Source organism: Larimichthys crocea, chromosome X, assembly GCF_000972845.2.
Source record: "Larimichthys crocea isolate SSNF chromosome X, L_crocea_2.0, whole genome shotgun sequence".
Classification (NCBI taxonomy): domain Eukaryota; kingdom Metazoa; phylum Chordata; class Actinopteri; family Sciaenidae; genus Larimichthys; species Larimichthys crocea.
This window is the reverse complement of record NC_040020.1, coordinates 21240089-21258880: the sequence shown is the minus strand read 5'-3', so window position 1 is coordinate 21258880 and position 18792 is coordinate 21240089. Positions and strand designations below refer to the sequence as shown.

At 41.7% G+C, this 18792-nt stretch overlaps 1 protein-coding gene across 2 annotated transcripts in view; it reads left to right on the top strand.

Annotated features, from left to right (window-relative positions):
• The window catches only part of met (MET proto-oncogene, receptor tyrosine kinase), a 68137-nt gene that overhangs the window by 31145 nt on the left and 18200 nt on the right, over positions 1-18792 (top strand). For both annotated transcript variants that reach the window (XM_027283299.1, XM_019261501.2), the window contains exons 5-12: positions 39-215; positions 1463-1620; positions 2252-2366; positions 2475-2611; positions 2966-3130; positions 3500-3599; positions 13311-13520; positions 17229-17378. In XM_027283299.1, coding sequence (XP_027139100.1) covers positions 39-215; positions 1463-1620; positions 2252-2366; positions 2475-2611; positions 2966-3130; positions 3500-3599; positions 13311-13520; positions 17229-17378 — 1212 coding nt within the window. The remainder of the gene's footprint in view (positions 1-38; positions 216-1462; positions 1621-2251; positions 2367-2474; positions 2612-2965; positions 3131-3499; positions 3600-13310; positions 13521-17228; positions 17379-18792) is intronic.

The following is an 18792-nucleotide window of genomic DNA, read 5'->3' as shown; positions in this document are numbered from 1 at the left end:
TAAGAAACAATTCATCATGTTGTCTATCCTCTTCTTAGATTACTAAGGTCCCTCTGATTGGCCCTGGCTGTGGTCAGCTGACCACTTGTACTTCCTGTTTGTTGGCGTCGCGGGTGACAGAATGCGGCTGGTGTGATGGACGCTGCACCAGAGCCAACCAGTGTCCCTCCTTCTCCCACTGGACCCAGGACTACTGCACACCTGTCATCACTAAGGTAACCACAGTGATCAGATAAGAAGTATCTTCCACTCACTCTTCACTCTTCACCAGCCACTTTCACTATTTTTGGAATTCGTCATTGTTCACTGATGTTTCAACACTGAGCAAATAACCTAAAAGTCATTTTGAGTAACGTTCAGTTTTGCTATCATGTGATCGCATCATGGGTCCGGGTACAAACTTTGTTCAAACTCTCCCTCACTCCTCTCCTTGCAATAACGGCTCACACAACCTGTCTGTTGAACCCATGATCTGTGTGTTTGCACTGTATTTGTCTCTGCAGTGTGGCATTTGTGAAGGTCAAGGTCCCTCCTGAAACAGCAGACCTTTCATAGCAGCACTGTCCTATTTAACACTGCTCCGACACTGTGAGCTTAGTGTGGTATTCATTCTTTCTGATTTTAATGCTACACCTCATGCTGTTTGGTTCTCTCCATATAAAAAAAAACACAATACCAAGCTACTTCCACTGCTCTAAATGCAACAAAATGGTTTAATAGGACAAGAAGCTGTAAAACGTCTTCCTCTGGGGCTGTTTTAACAGGCAGGACTTTGAAAAGAGCTTTAACTCACTGCAGAGAGGTTGCATGGATATTTCTTACACAACACTTAAATGCCTTTTCTTAAATCTGTCAGGATATATTACTTGCTCAGGATGTATTACCTACTTTGAGTGTTGTTGATTTAACAGGTAAATCATTTAAATGACTAAATGTGTTAAATGAGATAAAGCCTCCACCCAAAAGTTAAATAGCTAAAAAGCTTAAATATATTGATTATAGCAGCTGTCAATCTGATCTAGGGAAAGTATTCATCTTTATGTGAAGAAACACAACACAAAATTGAACAATGTTTTCAATTTTAGGCTTGAATTTAACTTGAGGTTGCTTCATTTACATTAAAACATACAGAGAGCACTGTAGCTTCAGATCAATCAGGTTCACAAAGATCCTTGCAATGGCAGATGGTGAAAGGAGTAACTCACATCCATAATGTTTAACCTGCCAGTAAAAAAACAAATACACCTGGAACGAGACTAGGGAAAGGCAGGTGGGGGAGCAACAACATCCTCTTTGAAACAGGAAGCAAAGAAGGTTTACATTGACGACTGAAATACTGTAAAAGGTTAATACAATAATAAAGTAGCAGGTGCAGGTCACCACTGATGCTTCTTTGCTTCAGGTATGATTTTGGACTGATGTCTGATGTTTAAAATGTAAATGTTCCTTGTGTGTGAATTAGATTTTTCCGACCTCTGGACCAATACGAGGCAACACATTAGTGACAATGTGCGGGCGCAACTTCGGCTTCGACAAGACGGAGAGCTTCAAGGCTTCTCTGGTATCAGTGGAAGTAGCGGGAGCTCCATGCAAACTGCCGAGACAAGACAATATCAACAGGTATGCGTTTTCCAGTTCAGGGAGCATATAGCATCTATGTCTCGCTACATACATTTCACAACTGAATGTGTGTTTTGTAGAAAGTTGTTCACGTAGCTTTTGTACGCCAATGTGCACGTTATACTGGCATACTCTGTCTGCGCGTGAGCGCTGTTCCTGCAGCGTATCTGAAAAGCCACCTTTGAGAGGCAGAGAGAGACAGAGTGTGTGTTAAGTGGTGGGTGTTTACGAGATAAAGGGACCCGTACACTGGCGTCCTATAGGGGCAGAGCAGGTTTAATAGGGGTTATTGTGTTGAAGAAAGAATGTTAAGAACCCCCCCCCTCCTCTCCTGAAACCCGCCGCATTCAACACATGACTCCTCTAACTGAAAAATTGCTGGGAAAATCGCTACATCCAGACTTTCCACTTTCCCAAATCCACTGGGGCCATGTCCCATTCAAAAGTCTCTTTCGCTACAAACAACCTCATTACACATTGAGGGGGAAAAAAATAAAAACACTGCCCACCCGATCCCAGATGAAGATGGACCCTTTGTGCATTACTGCAGGGGCAGTAGATCATCATTGAATTAGGATAAGTGCTGGGTATAATGCCTTGTCTGTGTGCTGTTTGGGGGGGGCGTGTTTAGGTGGACTGAGATGCACTGTTCCCCAGTATTCAATGGAAACTTCACCCCATCAGGACATACAGTGAAGGTCATCAGTGGCCAAAAGGTGGCCAAGATGGAGGGCTTCACCTTTGTGGTAAGAATAACACTTTCTTTGTTTTGATTCAGTTGTGTAGTTTGCAAGTGATTTATGACAGAAACAAATCTGAAAAATTGTATACATTGATGGTCTTAATGCATCCAGGACCCTGTGATTCACGAAATCTTCCCAACATTTGGGCCGAAGTCCGGCAACACCATGCTGACCATCAGAGGAGCCTTCCTTGATACTGGAAACAAGCGAGAGGTGATGATAGGGAAAGCAGTCTGTAAGATCCAGAGGTCAGTTCAGTCGCCTTCTTATCCTTTCTTTTTCTTTTCTTTTCCTCACCCAGTACATAACAGGAAAGGCTCAAAGGATGGTTGCATTGTATGTAATCCTATAAATGAATAGTTTTTGTGACATACTGTCAAATTCAAATGTCCCTTGGGATTAAAAAAATGTGTCTGTTGACTGGAAGTTCTTGTTTTTCACTCAAGCGGGAATGATCAGGGGTTATGTGCCAGACTAATTTAAGAGAAATTCATAGGAATGAATAGAATGAATAGGGGCTTGAACAATGGCTACTACTGTACATATTAATACAACAATATATCCTGTGTGTTTCCTCATTCCCCCTCAACCGCCACCATCAGCTTGTCATCGAGCATGCTGACATGCAAGACACCTCCACACGCTGTTCCCTCCAAGCAACCCGTGAAGCTGACGGTGGATTCTGTGGAGCGCCTCGCCCCTGTGATGTTCACCTACAACCAAGACCCCATCATCAACAGCATCCAGCCCTCACGCTCCTTCGTCAGGTTAGAGTGGTGTTCATTTAGAATGGGGTCAATCTGCAGTCAGTTTTTCACTTCCAGTCCGCAGAGCGTGGTGGCCAACACTGAACTGCTTTTCAGAAGTAGTTTGTCAATGTCAGCTCGACCATATTGCTTCAAACATGAGGTATTCGCTTAAGAATTTATGCAAGAGAGAGAAAGCGAGGCTGAGTTTGACTGAGATGTGGATGAGCGGAGACAGATTAATGCCTTAGCTTTACAGCAAGAGGAAATGAGTAGGAGGTGACGAGTAGCTAAACTGCTAACGCTAACAGCAGGTCCCTCCCAGTGGGGATCTAGTGTGTCTCTGTCTGATGCTGACACTAACATCCGTTCTCATCCCCCTCACTGTAGCGGAGGCTGCACGGTGGCCGCTCATGGCTTCTTTCTCCAGTCCGGCCTCCAGCCCCAGATGGTCCTCACCACCGGTCAGGATGCTGAGGTCTTTCATGTGGTGAGTACAAGAAGGGTTTCATGTCCCCAAATGAGATATTCATCACTTGGAGTTCAGTTTAAATCTTGGTTAAGAAAAGAAAAGAAAACAACAAAAAAAAACACCCATTAGTGTGGAGTCTATTCTCTTTGAGAAATATAGCCATTTTGAACAAAGGAACTTTTCCTGGAACTATTTTATATTTTACATTGAATGTATGTAGCTGACACTTATCCAAAGTGATTCATGCATTTGCAGTGCAAATGCACTGCAAGATGCAAGAACCTACTGCAGGCTTTAGCTCCTGTCTTTCAAAAAGTCCCTAATCCTAAGGTCACACTAAGGTTGCTAACAGGGAAAATAGGTCAACCACTCATCAACACCTTGTCACCAGAATCAGTATACAACAGGGGAATTTCTTTTAATGATTAGTCATCTGAATTGTTTTAGTCTTAGTTGTCTAAGACAAAACCGACATCTAAATAGCGCATAGTTTTAATCAACTGAATCTACAGTAACTTTGGTCCATTAAACGGTTTAGTTCATATGTAAAACATAATAATAACAATAATTTCTTTAGAATTTCACACTGGTTAGCTAATAAAATAAAGTTAGTTTGCATCATAGCTATGCCATCCCCCATCCCCCACAAGAGATGAGCTACAACAACTGGCTCGCTGCGGTAAGGACTCAGCCTTTGCAGCCCTGGCATGTTCTGCCAGGTTCTGCCAGGTGAGCCACCATGGCACCCATGAAAACACTCAACAACAACAGTCACTGAAGACATCTTTCCTTTCTGGCACGTCAGCCTCCCTTTTGATTCTCTGTACATCTTCTTTCCAACACCTGTTCAAACATTAATTGACATCATTCATAAAACAATTTTTTTAATCTTTGCAGTCACTGAGATGCAGTGGAAACGCAAATAAAAATGCGCCAAAGAAACGTCTGGTTCATGATTTAGTTCCTGCGGCCCCTTATATCCTGGGTCTATTTGGTTAAATAACATTCAAACATCACAAGCTGAACAGCAGGCAAAATGGAATAATTCCTTTTCAAATACCTCGCTGTCACATGCATGGTATTGTCATTATACATACTAACGCCCCCCCAGAAAAAAACCTCAAGAAGAAAAAAAAAGTGTTTTTGACAAAGGAAAAGAGCTAAAGTATCAGACAAATATGAGAAGAAAGGAAATGGAAAACCCACAGGCCAATCTGTACGGTCCAGCTGTCACCCCCTGACTCACACACGGTAGCAGAACTTTAGGATGCTCTGGCTCTCCTCACCTCCGTCAGACTTTATTCTACTTATAGCAGGAAAATGAAACAAACACACACGCACGAATGCTTAAAGCACGTCATCACTCCATTAGGCCGGGTGGCCTTTACAGCAGCAGCCTGGAGGTGTTTTAAATTATCTGACCCTGACACTCACCAGGTTTTCACCACGCTGTCTGCAGGCCATTAACATATCTGAAATTGATGGAGCCTAATTATTAATGTCTTTAAAAGGTGTAAAATGTGTATAACATGTCATTTATGAGCCTGTGCAGATTCTCAGTCATACAGTACGTCAAAGGCAGCAGGACTGACTGTTTTTAGTCATTGGGTTTCAGGCTGACCTCAGGTGTTAGGACCTGGACAAAAGACACCTATAGATTTGTATTTTACCTGAACAGAATGATCATAGATAAAGAGAAGAAAGGCTGCACATGGCTATTTTTCTGTCGACAAATATTTATGAACTAATTTTTGCCTTTTAAAAGTTTTATTTTCTTAAAGCAAGTGAACAGGATCTGCCTGTACAAGTTGACTGGTGAAAAATCCTTAATGCATTAGCTGATTTTGTAAAAATTGGCAGAGATGACCTGACAAAATAGAGCTCTCGGATTGTGAGACAGAGAGAAGCAACCGAATATTAAACTCCATGGAGAGATGTAGTCTTCCACTTCGTAACGCAGACACAACATTCATACAATATTCCTTTGGCCACTGCTGCGCAGCACGACTAAAATTGTCATGTTGCAGCCAGAAAAGAGTCAGCGCTGTCTGAAGTAATAACACTGACCACAGAAACTACCCACCTCTGTGTGAACCAGCTGACCTTCTGATCCACTCTTATAGTGGGCTTGGATAACAGTCTGACAGCTTGGGTTTCATTGCAGTTGTTGCTGAAATGATACCGCGTCCTTTGAAGGAAAAAAAGAGTAACAGAGCACCTTTTTTTTATCGACCAACTCAACAGCGCAGAGATCTCTGTGTGAAGAAGTCATTTAATCAGTCATCAAGGCCTGCTTTACATTGGCTGGATGCAAACTTTTTTTCTATAAACTATATTATATATTGGAAGTAGCTTCTTGAGAGTGCATATTCTGACATTTCTTATGGAGTCATAACAAACAAACAGCCCTTTTTGAAAAACAAAGGTTTGTTGTCTTCCGTGTCCGTGTGTGAGATGTTTGCCTCAAGGATGTGGTTTGAGAACAGGCAGTGCTTTGTAATGATGTTATCTGTCATCCTGAGGCACACGCTGCTACAGGTTCAGTCAGGAGATAATAATGCGCTCAGTAAACACACACACACACACCTAGACACGCATTCATGCAATAAGATTTCTATCTCAAACCTCAATGACACAACATCTCTGATCTGTCTTTCTTCCTCTGTTTGTCTTTACGTCGCCCTCTCTTTTCTCACACACACACACCACCACACACAAACACGCACACACTCCCTGCAGTGTCTCATCTTTCAGTTTCCCTTTCTGTGGTCATTGACCTATGTTCAGGTCAGTGGTTGATGGATCTCTGGGGAACTCAGGCTTCGTTACACACAAACAGCGTGAACAGCTTGAGGGCACTGAAATTAGGCTTATGATCCAAAAATTGCTGGCAAGTATCTGGACATGCATCCAACACTGCAGCACACACCCACAACCACCCCCCACACCGCCCTCCAGCCTCAGCAGTTGAGGGTTATTACAGTAGATGACTGTTGTTGCTGCACACAGATGTTTTCAGGTGTGAATGTGTGCGTTTGTGTCAGGTGGAGCAGGATGTTTGGTCAACTCCCTATTCACGAATGAAAAAAAGTCCAAACAAAAGGACGTTTTAAGGCTGAGAACAGACAATACTTTTATTATTGTATGTATTTCCTATATCATAGCTACTTAAAGCTAGCCTAAAGACAGTCAGAAACAAGTAATGTGTGTGATCAAGAAATACATTTTTAATGGATGGATATAATAATTTAAAATACCAAAAATATGTTGCACCGTTTGGGTTTGTTGTGAAGAGTTACAGCCGAGTTTACTTAATTTAACTTGTAATCTTAGATGTACAGGGTCACTTGGTGTGTTAAAATGTTCTTTATGTGTCACCTGGTGTTCTACTATTGCAAGTTTGCTCCACGGTAGTCAGGGTTTCAACTCACTTTCATGTCAGTGACACATGCTGTGACTGTCTTTAAAACCATGCAAACTGGGAGTGTTTTACTTTGAACACTTTTTGAACCCTCACTGTTAAGATGTGAAGAAAGAAGGCCTCTAGAATGACTGAAAGACAGCGTGTTGAAGCCAACCCTTGCCCCTGATAGTTTATTATTTGTCTGGAATAACAAGCCGGAGAAGAATGGCAAAAACTAATTTCTAGCTTTTCAGATAGAGCCAGAGCAAGAAGCATGCAGCCTGTATAAAATAAAGCTCTATTATTACTAATGATTTAGGATGGGATCATGCCCCGTAGGGCCCCAGCTGTCGCCTGTTAAATTCCTTCCAGTAAACAGGATGAGTTAAGGCTCGGCCTGGAAAGGGACAGCATAAGTGTCTTATTGTCTCAACCCTTGAAAATAGAGTCTAGGAGCTTCCACAATCAGACATCTCACAGGTTTCCAACGCCAGTGGAACGGTACCCTGAGTAATGTGAGCCAGTCTGTCATGCCTCCAGAGTTGCGTTCATAAACCTAAGTGACGGCCATGTGACCAGCGGCCAAGAGATGTTGAGTTAAGTTGGCGAAATCTGTTCTCCAGACGGACATGAATCTGCGAGATCTTCATACCGAAGCAGGTTGGAGAGAGAGGAAGCAACCAAGACTTGCTAAAAGCCATCAGCAAAGGTTCAGGACTCTCAGCTGGAGCCCAAGCATGAAAAAGAAACACAAACGTCCAGTGTTGACTTGATATCTGCCTCTCAGATCTCCAGTAAAGCCTGGTCTCAGCCAATCTCAGCTTTCCCACAAACATGAAAGAGACTTTTTTTTTTTTTTTTTACGATCCGTCATGAAAAGCTGGCATGGTCACAAAGCCAAAGGGGGCTGCACATACACAATAAAACAGCAAAAAAGTCGATCACATAGCTCAGGGAGTAGAATTCTTCATGCCAGCGTTGCTTTGCCAGGCTGCACCATGGCAGATAGTTTGGTTTAACTGGAGCCTTCACCGTAGCCAGACACCTGTCGCCTGCATTCACAAACTGGCTTGTTTCGTGTCAGACTCCTCTTCCTATCACATCCCAGTGGGCTAAATCCCTCCAGCTGACACCTGAATGCCTCATGAAGCCTCTTTTCCTTTCCCATACCCCCCACAGCTGGAGGTTATCTGAGAGAAGGAACTGAATGAAAGTGAGTGAGTAACGTTTTCCCCTCTGTTAGCAGTCAAGGTGCTTTAAGGCGCCAACTCTTTCTAGTGGAGCTGCTTAATAACAGTATGGACGGTATGTGTGTACCATCAACATGAAACAGGACATGTCATATGTCATATGAACACGTCAACATGATTGTTTTCATGTTTACTGTGTACTTAGAAATGTGAAACCTTTTTCACACCTGGTCAGTAAATATTGTATTATGGTATTAATATAAAAAACAAATTACAAAGTGACCTGTCACACACACACACACTGCCTATGTTAGGGCTTTTATTCTGGAACCTTCTGCTGTGGTGTCACATTGGCTCTGCTTCTCTTTATTTAATTAGCAGTTTAACTCTTCACATTATATTTTTTAATATTTAAAACAGATATGTTGTGCTTCTGGCTCAAACCACTCAGCCAGCTGGGGCCTTTCTGTGTGGAGTTTGATTGTTTTCCCTGTGCCTGCATGGGTACTCCGGCTTCTTCCTACAGTCTAAAGACATGCAGGTTAATAGTTTAATTGGTGACTCTAAATTGCCTATAGGTTGGAATGTGAGTGTGAATGGCTGTGTCTCTATGTGTGTGATGAACTAGTCACTTGTATCCTGCCTCTTGCCCAATGTCATCTGGGATCAGCTCTAGCCCCCATGACCCTGATAAGGATAAGCGGTTATGGAAAATGATGGCCGTGTGTCCCAATAGTTCATATCTTAATATCATAATATCATTGTGATAAAGTAACAATTATGCAGTTGTGTGAATTAGGTAAATCTTTGGCATTTTTGGAAAAATTTGATAAATGCTGGCATAAATCAGTCGTACTAACTGATTTGCAAAATTAACACAATGGCAAAAGAGAGATCTCATGGTAACAGTTGACAAAGTTGACCAACCAGTGGTGTTGATGTACCATGTAGTGGACTGGTCCCAGGGAATTCGAGTCCCAAATAAAATAAAAAGAATATTACTTATACCTTTTTAGATTTGAATGCATCAGATACACAAAAAGCATACCTTGCAACATCACTGCCCAACTCTCATGGGACATTATTTCCAAAAAGTGTTTTGTTACTTTTTTGTTACAAGTTAGGCACCGTGCCTGTATGTGGTCAGTCAAACTTAGGCCAAAGAAATTAATTACTTCTTGAGATTGCGTATGTTGAATTAACATGTGACAATGTGTAACTCAAAAAGCCTCAATGAGTTCTGATTGTAGGTTAGTGTTGGTCATTTGCAGAATGGCAAAACATAATAGTGAAGGAACAGGAGGAAGCATTCAGCTACAAAAAAAAAAAAAGGGCATAATGCAAAACACATTGTGTGCAGGTCCAAAAACGTTACGCAAAAGAGGAAAGAGTGAAACTTACACCTAAGAAATGAAGATAATAAGCAAAGACATATCTGAACTGGAGACTTTCAATCCAAAGTAAATAATAGCGCAACACAGCATGGTAGGAAACAGCAGAAAAATCCACTGGTATAAATCACTCTAGATTTGACAAGCACTTTTGTACGTGGGAGCTCCGTTATGACTTGGCTTTTTCGCAGGCTGTTACGCTAATGATCCTTCAGGGACGGCGGAGGTTTTTGGGATCGCTGGTTCTCTCATCACCCCACAGTAAACCTCTCGGCCAGCTCACTGCCCAGCGATTGTATTTACAGCTGCTCCCAACCTACAGCCTTTCACCTCCTCTCCCTTAAATGAGAGGAGACATCCATTGAACAATGAAACTGACTGAGGTTTCCACTAATTCACAGGATATTTTTCCTTTCGTCGCACTCCTGGGAGAAGGGGGGGGTTACCCTGCAGTCCCGGTCTACTCACTCCTTATTGGTGTGAGGAGGAGGGAGGTTAATTGGATTGCTTTTTTAGGCAACCCAGCGTTACCCTCACACACATGCATGCACCCACACCTGCCTCCATGTGTATGTTTTATGTTTTTATACTTGTGTTGGAGCTTTTGCGGATGTAACATTGAGTGTTTGTGTGTGTGTGTGTGTGTGTGTCCATCTGGGCTGCTACAGCTCACTGGGGAGTCACATTGGGAAGTGTATGAGGAAGTTTCAGTAATACTTCGACAGATCTGCTGCTACTGCAGTCAGAGAGACTCTCCAGGGAGCCGGTTATCAGTCAAAGTGTTGGAAGTCAGATTTCAACCAGTTTGTTGATCTTTTCTTTTTGGAGGGGAGCAAAACGAACTTCACAGACCAAAGTCTACTGCACTAGTCTCAGGGTCCATGCTGCCACTCCATCTGTCATTTGCAGTTGGAGCTAAACTTAATTAAATGAACAGTATTGCAGAAAGAAAGTGAAACCTGTGGCAAGAGTAAGTGCATATATCTCATATGAAATAACAAAACTTGTTCCAACTTTGGCACAAAGCAGTGTGTTCATGTCAGATCCTATCACTCACAGTCTCTAATTATGGGGAAAGGTGTTTTTAAGGCTTTTAGAAAAGTGCTTTAGAAGGCTTACAGTAGTTTTGCTGAAAAGGATATGGAGAAGGTTGCCCATGTTTCTTCAATGTGAGCAAAACCAAGTTACATATTTTCTTTGTCATACAAATCCAACACTTCGACTAGCAAGGTGAGGGTCCCGCAACTGCAGACAAAGTGGCAACTTTTAGGCCACTTTTTGTTTGCTAGTTAAGCGTCTTTTAGGCACAAGTCTGTGCCTTTGTTAAGTTGTAACGTGGCCACTATGTCCAGAAGGATCCTAAAACCTGCTCTTCTCTCAGTATTCGTCATGCTTTGTAAATGAGTCGATTAAATGACCACAACAGCAAGCGCCCACTCACTAAACAACAGTGTGAATGCAGCATTTGTTGTGTTCAAAGGTTACAAGAGGATCTGAGCACCTTTTTTTCCTACCTCCTGTCCTCATGGGACGTCGACTCAAGGACACATCTACCCTTTGTAGCCCAAAAGATAAACACACGCTAACATCAGCCACCACAGCGCAAATATCAACATCGATCTCTGAGCATGCAGGCAAACGAGTCTGGTTTCTAGAGTGCATAGAGGAATACCATGCCGTCACACTTTTTAACGGCTTTTGTATCGCTCACATTGATATTTGCTTTGCATAAGTCGCAAACCACAATCTGTGTAATGATAACACACATCCACCCTTTATCTTCACCTCAGCTGACCCACAGAAATATACAAGTCTGGTTTCTGAACAAACTAGAAATGAGAGGTGATCCAAGAATAAAACATCACACCTGACAGGGAGAAAAAAATGGCATAATAAATCATTTTATTAGCACTATTGTATTTTTAACTACTCCCATTACTGTTGCTTGTCAAGGCATATCAAGAACAGTTTACAGATTAGTGTGCCTATTTATTTTCTATATCCCCTCTAGTCTCATACTATTGATTTGTTGTTTCTGGGAATGTTGCCCCAGATTCAGATCCCACTAACTCCCCCATTTGGATGCTGTTCCCTCACAAGACCACTCCCTCCCTAAATTTCCTCCCACTCTCAGCAGTGACTTTACTCTTTACTATATTGACTATATTGTGTACTATATTAAGTTTAACTTTCACAACACTTTGCTGTTGAATTACAAGCCACTGCATGCTGCACTTGTGTAGGAATATGTGTCTTTATGAAACTGTAGGGAAGAACAGGGTAAAATGAGCCACATTTTACACATGTTGGCAGATCTAGAACAATCTTGATTTAAGGCAAATTTTTCTCATCATGTTCCATCCTCCAGTTGAGGCTAAATATATCTTTAGTTCAACCTGGGAAAATGCCACAAGGAAGTAAAATGCTGATAATTTAAATAATATCATCATAATAAACTATCAGGAAACCATTTCTGACTAAATATCTTAATAATAAAGTATCCATCTGCCATTTGATTGTTCAGTGCTTATGTGCCCTCTGCCTAACTTTCTTCTGCACTAGTTATTTTCCCTAGGTGGCTCTGTGCCACCTAAACAGTGCATGCTTTATTTCCTCTTATAAATGCATAAGGCAAAAAAATGCATAAGGCAAAAAAATGTCAATGCAAACAAGGAAACACGCAAAGTCCAGCTCTTCTTGAGCAGCAGAAACAAGGCCAAATCAAAGTTTTAGATGTCAGCCTTAATGTCTCTATCCACATTAGATACCTGTGTTCCCTCCAGACAAGATGAAACTCTGCCACACCTCAATTAAAAAGGGCTTAGGGTGTTTTTCGAAGCTTTCTGTGTCTCACCAGGCGGTCTTAATGAGCACAAAAGCTGGGAAGCCTATGTGGGTTGAATCCAACATGGGATGAAACTCTATTGTGCCCTCAGGCCACGTGTGTTCACACTGCTGTGGCTGTAAACAGGCAGTGTCTCAATAATTGAGTATAAAAGAAGCTGCCAACCTGAGGATTACTGCATGGTTGTTGTACATTATGATGGAATGAAGACAGACCTGCAGGGAGTAGGAAAGTTAAGAGGTTGAGGAGTTGAGGAGAAAGTAGCCAAAAATGTGTTTTAACTCCTTCAAGAGACTATTTTTAGGTGCAGGAATAGGTTAACATTAGCTCTAAACTAGGATCGTCTTTAAATTAGGCTAATGGTTGATGTTTGATATGTAGCAAAGATGGTTCACTCAGAAAGAGGACAGAAAATCCGTTCAGTAGATGGTTTTCATTAGTACAACAGTATGAATGTTAATCTTTCTGTTTTTTGACATTGCTTGAGAGAGCATGGAGCTTTCGCAATGATAGTTTTGTCTGACTCTGGTTAGAATACAAATTTGGATGTTTCTTCCCAACTTGGATACATACCTAGAAATTAGATCTAATTAACTGGTCAGAATAATTTGAGCCATGATATGATGGTGCAGTCAAAATTCTATATAGTATATTTGGCATAGATTTGTGTGCACATGTCATAACATTATTAGTGGTATCCACGTTGGCAATAAAACAAGGAAGATATACAATGTCAATAATGTATAAGCAACAAATTCAGTAGTAGGAGATGGGTGCTCAATGCAGCTACAGATGGTCATACTTTATTTGTGGTGTGTGGTACAAACCTGAACTTCAATAAGGAAAGTGTTTAAAGTCCCTGAACAATACTAACCTATAGATTTTGTCTGTTCCTTCTAGAGCTGTGTGTATGGTGAGAACCGGACATCCATCCAGTGCACCACACCTTCTCTGGCCAAACTAGCTCTTCAGCCACCCGTTGTCACCAAGGTGGCATTCGTCCTGGATGGCTACTCCACAGAGCAGTGGGATCTGATCTATGTCGAGGACCCTCTTTTCCAGGACCCCAAGCTCACCTCAAAGGACAACAAGAGCATTGTGGAGCTCAAGGTAAAATAGCATTGTTAATCCTCACGCTATCATAATGCAAAAAAGGCTTAGGTCTCATTTGTGCCATGAGAGTTAAGACTTTTATTGTGTGTAATGTGGAAAAAGATCACAGAACAGTGAAGGTTAGCGACAGTGGTGTGGGATAGCTACAGAATTGCACCCTAGTTTGTTAGCATCAGAGGGGAATCTTAGTTTTGTACCACAGGCATTTTGGACCACTATGAAGAGGAGGTTTTTAGCCGTGGTTGAATGCTGATGAGGAGCGGTGCCAGTGTCATGCCAGAACCAGAGCTGCGCAAGTGAGCAATATGACAGGGCCTCTGCCATTTATAGTGAAGAGGATGTTCAAAGAGGATGTTGACGAAAGAAGCTAAGAAGAGAAAAGGAGGAAGTGACTGAGCAAGAGACCGCCAGACAAGAGTAAATCTGCGACTGACTTTTAATTGTTTGCAAGACCTTTGTGAAACACAAGGCTGAGAGAGACGCTGAGCTGTTGGACTAGTACGTAATATTAGCTGGCTGCCATATCTTGTTTTGTTGCACAGTTAGCAAAGTAGCAAAGTTGTCACCTTGCTAATGTTTCCATCATAAATAATGTAATCATAACCAATACATGTGTACAGCTATCTATGATTATGCACTAGGGATGCATAATTGCAGCAGTACCAATTTCTACACAATGATAAAGAGAACACTAGGGCAGACACCTGCAGAAACAGGTGCAGAGACTCAAGACACCTGCAGAAACTCTAATGGCCCAGTTTATGGTTGTTAAGTAAGAAAATGTCTATTTTTGCACTGTAGTAAACTTCAAAAGCCAGAAACTAGAATACAGAAAATACTGATGTCTGCACAACAGCACAACACTTCATTTGTTTGAGACTCAGAACTTTACTGAATGAGATAAATTCACAACATGGGACCAAGTTGATGTTCATCCTGCAGGTCATTGCACTTTGCCTTCCAGTTCACACATTCACATGTATAACCCACCGTGGTCCAGGTCAAGTTGGGAAGGAAACAATACTGAAAGAAAAACAGGAAGTGGAGCCTGTTTCCCATCGTTTACACCCCCCATGCTGACCTCCCCACCCCTTCTCCACTGCAATACCTTTTCTATGTATTCTCTCTGTTGACTTGCATTGTTTTGCCTGCCGAGGTCAAAGCTCTTGACATATTAATGCCGCTTTTCAAACAAGCCACGTTAATCCCCAGAGCCAGTTTTAGGAACACAATGAAATACACATTTCTCATCTTTTCTTTCTTTCTTTCAATTTTGTTTGTTGACTGCCGTTCGACGGTTTGTGGCAGCTGTGTTGAAACTCGCTCAGGGGATCCTGGCTGGGTTCTTTTTTTGTTTTTTTCTTCTTCTTTCTCTCTTTTCCCAGACGTGACCTTGGCCCCAATGCTAAATCCACCACCAACCCGACCCAGCCGCCGCCCCCCCCCCATCTCTCTGACAGACCCCCACTTTTAACCCAGGGGGGATGGTACCGGGCATTGCACCGAAACAAGCCACATTTAACGCCATCTGATAACCCTGCCTTGCAGTGGCCTCCAGTAAAGGGCAAATGCTGGGCTCATTTAGCGCCATCTGATAACTCTAGCTCCAAACTGGCCCTCAATAACAAACACAAAACGGAATATTTAGCTATGAATGACAGCTCCAACACCAGCAGGGCGGCACATGAAGTAACCAGGCGGTTGACTTTGGCTCGCGGCCAGGCTCGATCACATCATGGGAGACTGAGTAGCATCTTGCTTTGAATTATCACCAACAGAATTTATTTAGACCTACTGCTATTACTGTGACAGCTTTTTAAAATCATATTAATAACTCCTCTCTGCTGTCTGTACAGTATCATAGTATCATAATTTTTGACAATTTTGTTACAAAGTGTTGTTTGTGTTTGTCCTAATTGCAAGTAAGTGGATGAATTGGTGGTTTTTGTAGGCTGCCAAACTGCAGTGTGAATATGTGTGTGTGTGTGTGTGTGTGTGTGTGTGTGTGTGTGTGTGTGTGTGTGTGTGTGTGTGTGTGTGTGAGTGAGAGAGAGAGAGAGAGAAAAAGGGAGAGTGTGAGTGAGTTTAGGAACAGGTGTGAGCCTCCACTCTGTGTCAAATTGGAAAATCCCAAGCTGTCACGCAAGGAATGTGATCATTCTCTTTATTGCCTTCTGCTGCACTCAAACAAGTGTGTTTATGCGTGTGAGAGGAACACAAAGAAAAATGGAATCAGAGAAATAGAAGCGAACGGGAGGAGGAAAAGAAGGGGAGCAAGAGTGAGTCTGAGAGCGGTGAAACAGAACAAATTAGGCTGCGTTGTTCTTGCGCAGCTTCCCATCAAACGACACACACTCACTTACTTAGTAACACAGGCTCACGTGGACAATTGCTGTGTGTGCTTCCAGTTAGATCTCAGAGGGGGTGTTTGTTGTCATCCCACTGGAGGTCACACGAGCAGAATAAATTGCTCTGTCTTACTCATGTCAGCAGCAGCAAGCACACTTTATGCTCAGTACTTTCAATCACTATGAATCATGATGAGCACTGCCAAGAAAAAAGACCTGCACCCAATTTATTTCAGTATATCCTCACCTCACTCCGGATGGTTTCTTCACTTTTTTCCAACACAACTGCAGCTTTCTGTTTCCAAATCCCAATTTGTCCTAAACAAACCATGGCTTCAGACTATAAAAGTTATATCATTTTGTCAACCATGCACTCATGTCACTTATTGGCCTTTTAAAAGTCCTATAAACAGTTTATAAGCTGCACAAGAAAACTTTGAAGGGTGTGAAAGACTCAATACAAAGGCTCTGTAAATTGCAGACTTGTTTGACATGTGATTGATTTATACCAAAGTAAAGTAAAGTAAAGTAAACTAAAGGTTAGGTTAAACAAAAAAATATATATATTTTGAGCCGCTCCCAAACAGTAACCTTACTGCAGCAGGTGGTTTGTTGTCGCTGGAAACTGTTTGTTAAAGACAGACAGACACTTTCAACACTTGGCAGCTGATTAGATAAATCATCTATTACTGTCTATCATGGGCAAACTTTGATTAGTCAAATTAATGAACTGTGTAACATCAAACACTATCAGTTGAAAGAACAAAAAACATCTTTCCCATCAAGCCTTCAGTGCTGTTGTTTGCTCTTCTTTCATACTAGCAGCATCTATGGTAACTGGGACGGTAGTAACCACTGTGGTTCAGACACAGATGCATAGCTTGCATTCTCCTGCTTTTTTGTAAATCTAGCTGCTTTGCAGTGGTGCCCATTGCTGCATTTCCAATTCCATTTCAATCTACTCCTTTATGTTGGTGAGTTTTTTTCCTTCCTGCAGGTAGCAAATAGACCTTAACTGACAGTAAAGAGGCTTAATGAGTACATCAGTGATACTGTTTTTTGACTGACACATTTCACCTAAAAATCATTAAGAAGCTTTTTGATATTTTAGTTTGAACTTTGAAGTTTGTTGTCAACTGATGATGACATGTTCCTGGACTCACCAACCTTTCACTTTAGTAATAGTCACTTGTAATGTGGCTGATCTGGAATTTGACCTCATATGCCTCTTTGTTTTCTCTCCTCCTGTCTCGCTTCTCCTTCCCTTACTCCCTCCATCTCGTTTGCTGTCTTTCTGCTTCCATCTCTCTTTATTCTCTCCATCTCCCTCTTTCCTCTCCCCTTCCCTCCACTGTAGGGTGACCGGATGGACAGGGAGGCCATGAAATGTCAAGTTCTGACTGTTTCCAACCATAGCTGTGAGAGTCTGATTCTAGTTGGAAACACTCTGGAGTGCACAGTGCCCACCGAGCTTCAGGCTGCCCCTGCCAAAGAGCTGCAGGTTGAGGTGAGACTGACCTGATCTGAAATTAGTATTTTTGTTTGAGTTAAGAGTAAAAATGTGTAGATGTAGACACATACAAACATTCCCATAGAGTGCAAACATTCACAGGTGCATGTATACACACAGGTGTGCAAAGCTCCAGTTGGTCAACAAGGATACTTTCTTTAATTAAATCTTTTGAGAGCCTTTTATTTAGAGAGACACCCTGCTCACCACAAGTACACATCCACGCCCAGCCACACACACGCACATATCCTCTTCACAACACTCAATAGAGGTCTTGTTCAAGTGTCCCTGCATGCCGACAGCAGAGAAAAGCTTCAGTGTGTGTTTGAAATGGGGTTTGGCTGATGGTGCAGAGTGCCTGTGTTTGTGTCAGGGTGTGTTAAACTGTTGGTCAGGTTAATTTCATTTGCATGTTAATGAATTAGCTCATTATTCTTTTGAGGTGCAAGCTGTTTTAAAGATGCACCCGTGTCTTACAAAAAAATGTAACTTTGCCTGCAAGTCTGTATTACTACAATCTTAATCTTTTTAAAACCTCTTGAAACAAGTAAAAAAAAAATCTGTCAGCATAATGAGATTATTCTGACCTTCGTCCAATTCAAATGAGCTTGTTTCAAACTTTGAATAGGCAGTGTTAATTTCCTTTAAACCAGAGCACTTATCTGCCTTATCCTGTCTCAATTACTCCTAGTAAACAAGTGGTTTTATCTCAGAGCCATGTCTTAAAGCACCTTGAGATAACATCACTCTTTATGATGGGGGACTTTTGCACTAGATTTACGTATTATGAACACTGCTTCTATTATATTCCCGAGAACCAAGAATAATCATGTTCAAGAGAGGCTTTTTATGTCTAAATAGAGACAGAATTTATATCAAACATCTGCTCTGATGCAATACAGTGGATGCAATACAGCAGAGATCCATGAAGCCACTTATAATGCACTATGAAAAATTCCCCTCTGTTTGTATTGTCAGACTCATGAAAGGAATTTTAGCAATAAATTGTATCATATCATATCACGGCACCTGCTTCTGAGGAGAAAGAGGCTTAATCGCCACATAGCAACAACATTACACACTCTGATGATAGATGAATCAAGTATGTGCAAGAACCTTTTTTATTAGTCATGATTATTATTAATATGTTTCATTGAATTTGACTTAAATTCGAATAAATAACACTTTTATTACTTCAGGTTTCATTCAGATTATTCCCAATATTTGATTAATTTGATTCCAGGTTGATCATATTAAAACACAAAGTAAAGACAGACTTCACTGGGAGTTTTCTGAAGACAGTAACAGGATCATTCTGCCATCAGCCATACTGAGCTCTTCATTCTGCGCTCTGGGAACTTAATGGAAAACACCACATTCCTTTAGCGTTCCAGATCATTTACAGGAGACT